The sequence below is a fragment of the Bos indicus x Bos taurus genome, chromosome 15 (assembly GCF_003369695.1).
Source record: "Bos indicus x Bos taurus breed Angus x Brahman F1 hybrid chromosome 15, Bos_hybrid_MaternalHap_v2.0, whole genome shotgun sequence".
NCBI lineage: Eukaryota > Metazoa > Chordata > Mammalia > Artiodactyla > Bovidae > Bos > Bos indicus x Bos taurus.
This window is the reverse complement of record NC_040090.1, coordinates 34,524,761-34,528,727: the sequence shown is the minus strand read 5'-3', so window position 1 is coordinate 34,528,727 and position 3,967 is coordinate 34,524,761. Positions and strand designations below refer to the sequence as shown.

General features: G+C 37.2%; 1 protein-coding gene across 1 annotated transcript; it reads left to right on the top strand.

Annotated features, from left to right (window-relative positions):
- Window positions 1-2,718: 2,718 nt before the first annotated feature.
- Window positions 2,719-3,506, top strand: LOC113904770 (olfactory receptor 51G2-like). The gene has a single exon (XM_027561861.1). It carries the CDS (start codon window positions 2,926-2,928, stop codon window positions 3,445-3,447), a length of 522 nt encoding a protein of 173 aa, XP_027417662.1. The 5' UTR covers window positions 2,719-2,925; the 3' UTR covers window positions 3,448-3,506.
- Window positions 3,507-3,967: the final 461 nt, after the last annotated feature.

Genomic DNA, 3,967 nt, shown 5'->3' with positions numbered 1-3,967 from the left:
CAAGGAATTACAAAGGCCTAGAGGTGTTTCTTTCTGTGAAAATATCCCTAAATTATTTCCTTCAAGAACATGAGGTATTAGGACAATAATATTGAACCAAATAAAAGGAAGCAGGTTTAGAGTAGTCCTGAATAGGGGAAGTACAGAATTATCTAGATCCATGTCATCAGTGAACCTGGTATTTGGCCTTATCCCAGAACACCAACACCCTTCTACTGGAATATCGATCCAAAAAGTGCTTAAAGATTCATGGATAAGAAAAGGCATTGAAAAGACATCTGGCACCAGATCTTTAACACTGGAAAGCACAGTGAGTGATCTGAGCAGAATGTGCTCTTATCCAACAAAGGGTGAGCTTCCTAGAGCCTCTCTCACCTTTTCTACTTATTGTAACAAAAGTCAAGATTAAAAAAAAAAAAAGCTAATAAGGATTTTGAGGTTAATTCTAATTGTCTTATTTTCTAAAGATAAATGTGTAGAATTTTAGTGGATACCTTATTATTTCTGAAAGTCTCATTCAAATTGACTCAGATTGACATTTTTGAAAAAATGACCAGCCTATCAGGTAAGGCAGGGACAGGTAGACAGGACCCTTATGTTTCTTGTCCCCAGTGTTAGAGCAAGCAGTGAGACTTAAACAAACAAGAACAAAAAAAATTTGTTTGTTTTGTTATTTTTCCTAAAGATATTACCCTCACCAAAGATTAGACTTGTGAGGAAGTTTCAATAGGAACAGCTGGGAAATACTCAGGCCACCACAGTGAAAGTCTGTACGCTCCATGCTGGGAACAAAGATTTCAAATTGTTTATCCCTACAAAGACTCAGGAGTAATATGAAGAATGACATTAGTGAGTGAGAATAGGTGAGACTTGGAACAGTTTGTATAAGCAAAATTTGTAAGGTTTGTTATTTAATTTCATAAACACAGAATGTGGTGAGGGATGGTCTCAGAAAAATATGTGTACTTTGCTGTCTGTGGGAAGGGCATTCAGTGTGTCCACAATAGATTTTATCTGGATAAATAAGTTTGGGTAAAATAGACCATGAAAAAGGTCTCATCTCTGACATATGGCATATTACATTTGAATGTTAAACAGATTTCTTGCTTAATCAATAAATATTACTAACTGTGCTTTATTGTATCTTTGCTATAATCTCAAATACAGTAGAAAGCCAGGCATGTAGAAAAAATCATTATTGAATTTTGGGTAAATAACCATACTCATGTTGAATTGGATCAACAAAATATGCATTCTACACATTCTATAAAATTTATTGGTACTAAAAATGAGCTATTTGCTAACACAAGTATACAATAGCTGTGCAAAATGTCTCTGATGATGTTTAGTTACTATGCCATATTCAACTGTCACCCCATCAACTGTAGACCACCACGCTCCTAAGTCCATGGAATTTTCCAGTCAAGAATACTGGAGTAGGTTGCCATTTCCTTCTCCAGGGTATCTTCCCAACCCAGGGACTGAACTCGAGTCTCATGCGTTGCAGGCAGAAGTCCCTAGATCTTATTAATTAAAAGAAAGTTTTTATATCTCTAAAAAGAAGGTGAAAATGATTTAAAAAATAATCTGCTAGAGATTTTACCTTCTTTAAACAAACAATTGTTATTCAATATATTAAATTATAATTTTTTATGATCAATTGACAAAATATGTTTATATTTAACAATAAATTATCATAAAATGGTGATTCATAAACTATGTAAAGAAGGATCATTTTTAAAACTTTTGATTAATCACAAAATAATTTTAAAAATATAACTAAAATATTTAAGAAAAATGAAATAAAAACACACCCAAATATGATAATATTAGTATTATACACTAATAATACTGTGCACTAATAATGACAACTGTTATTATTGGATACTAAAATAATGTTATTAAATTCAAGAAGCAAATTTTGTCAGATTAATGTAAAAGTTTCCAAATGTTCAGCTTAAATCTCAACACTGTTCTCATTGCAGAAGAATTAGGATATAAAATGCATCCATGAACTTCAATTTGACTTGCTGTTGCTTAGTTGCTAACTCCTGTCCAACTCTTTGCAACCCCATGAGCTCTAGCCCACCAGGCTTCTCTGGCCATGGGATTTGCCAGGCAAGAATACTGGAGTGGGTTTTCATTTCCTCCTTCAAGAGATCTTCCCAACCCAGGGATCAAACCCACGTGTCCTCCATTGGCAGGTGGATTATTTATCAGTGAGCCACGAGGGAAGGCCCCTGAGTTTGAGTAGCACTATCTAATATGTTGGAGAAGGAAATGGCAGCTCATTCCAGTATTCTTTCCTAGAGAGTCCTGTGGACAGAGGAGTCTGGTGGATTGCTGTCTATGGGGTCGCACAGAGTCGGACACGACTGAAGCAACTTAGTATGCATGCATGCATTGGAGAAGGAAATGGCAACCCACTCCAGTATTCTTGCCTGGAGAATCCCAGGGATGGAGGAGCCTGGTGGGCTGCCATCTATTAGGTCACACAGAGTCAGACACGACTGAAGTGACTTAGCAGAAGCAGCATCATCGAATATGTATCATGGCTGATGAAGGCAGTAAGAAATATCCTAGAATGATATACTACTGTAATTAAAATTACATAAAAAATTTGCATAAAAGAAATTTATTTAAAGGACATTCTTTTTGACATATCACTTTAAAATGCCATTATATCAATTAAATGGTTTAGGTACATTAAGTATCAAGTGTATTTTTCTCATTTTTATTCAATAAATTACAATATCTGTGGAAATTTATCGAAACAAAGTCTCACTTTCTAGTCCAAAGCCTCAAATGCTCTATCTTGGGAAACATCATTTACTTTCATAGTAGACACATATCAGGGCCAGCTTAAAAGAAGCAGTATTATAAATAGTCAAATGTTCAAGTAAAATTTTAACATCTGTGGAGGCAATGCATTTCATTTTAGGAAAGACATGCAGTTCTGGCATCAACCGCACCAGCTCCACATTCTCCACCTTCCTGGTGACAGGCATACCTGGGCTGGAAGCTGTTCACATCTGGATCTCCATACCTTTCTGTGCCGTGTTCTTGGTAATCCTGGTGGGCAATGTGACCATCATGACAATTATCTGGAAGGAACATGCCCTCCAAGTGCCTTTGTACCGCTTCCTAGTCATGCTAGCTGCCTCCGATCTAGGTCTGTCCCTCTTCACCTTCCCCACAATGCTGAGGATCTTCTGGCTGGATGCTAGAGAACTCACCTTATCTGCTTGCTTCACCCAAATGTTTTTTATTCACACTATGCAGGATTTTGAGTCAGTTATCATACTGGCAATGGCCTTTGACCACTATGTGGCCATTTCTCATCCATTGCACTATTCTTCCATTCTCACCAGGACTGTAATTGCCAGGATGGGTTTGGCCATTGTAGGGCGAGCCATGATGCCCAAGTGCCCCTTCCTATCCTCTTGAGGAGGCTGTGCTTCTGTCATTTTAATGTACTTTCTCATTCCTACTGCCTGTATTCTGATATCCTAAAGCTTTCTTGCTCCAGCACTAGGATCAATAGCGTTGTTGGACTCTTTATGGTGCTTTCCAACATGGGCATTGATTTTCTCCTTTCTTACCTGTTGATTCTGAAAACCACCCTGAGTATTTTATCCCATGATTGCTACCTCAAAACTCTCAACACCTGTATTTCCCACCTCTCTGCTGTAGCCCTCTTCTTCACACTATGATCTGCTTGTCTATACTTTACCAATTTGGCCCAAGACTTTCTCAAACATCTTTGTACTCATGGCCAACATGCATTTTCTCATTCCTCCTGTGATGAACCTCAAACATCTTTGTAACTCATGGCAAACATGTATTTTCTTATTCCTCCTTTGATGAACCAATTAATTAGCTGAAAACCAAGCAGATCCAAGATAAAATATTAAAACTCCTCATCAAAAAAAGACCTGAAGAATCCTGAGCAAAATTTATAACATGA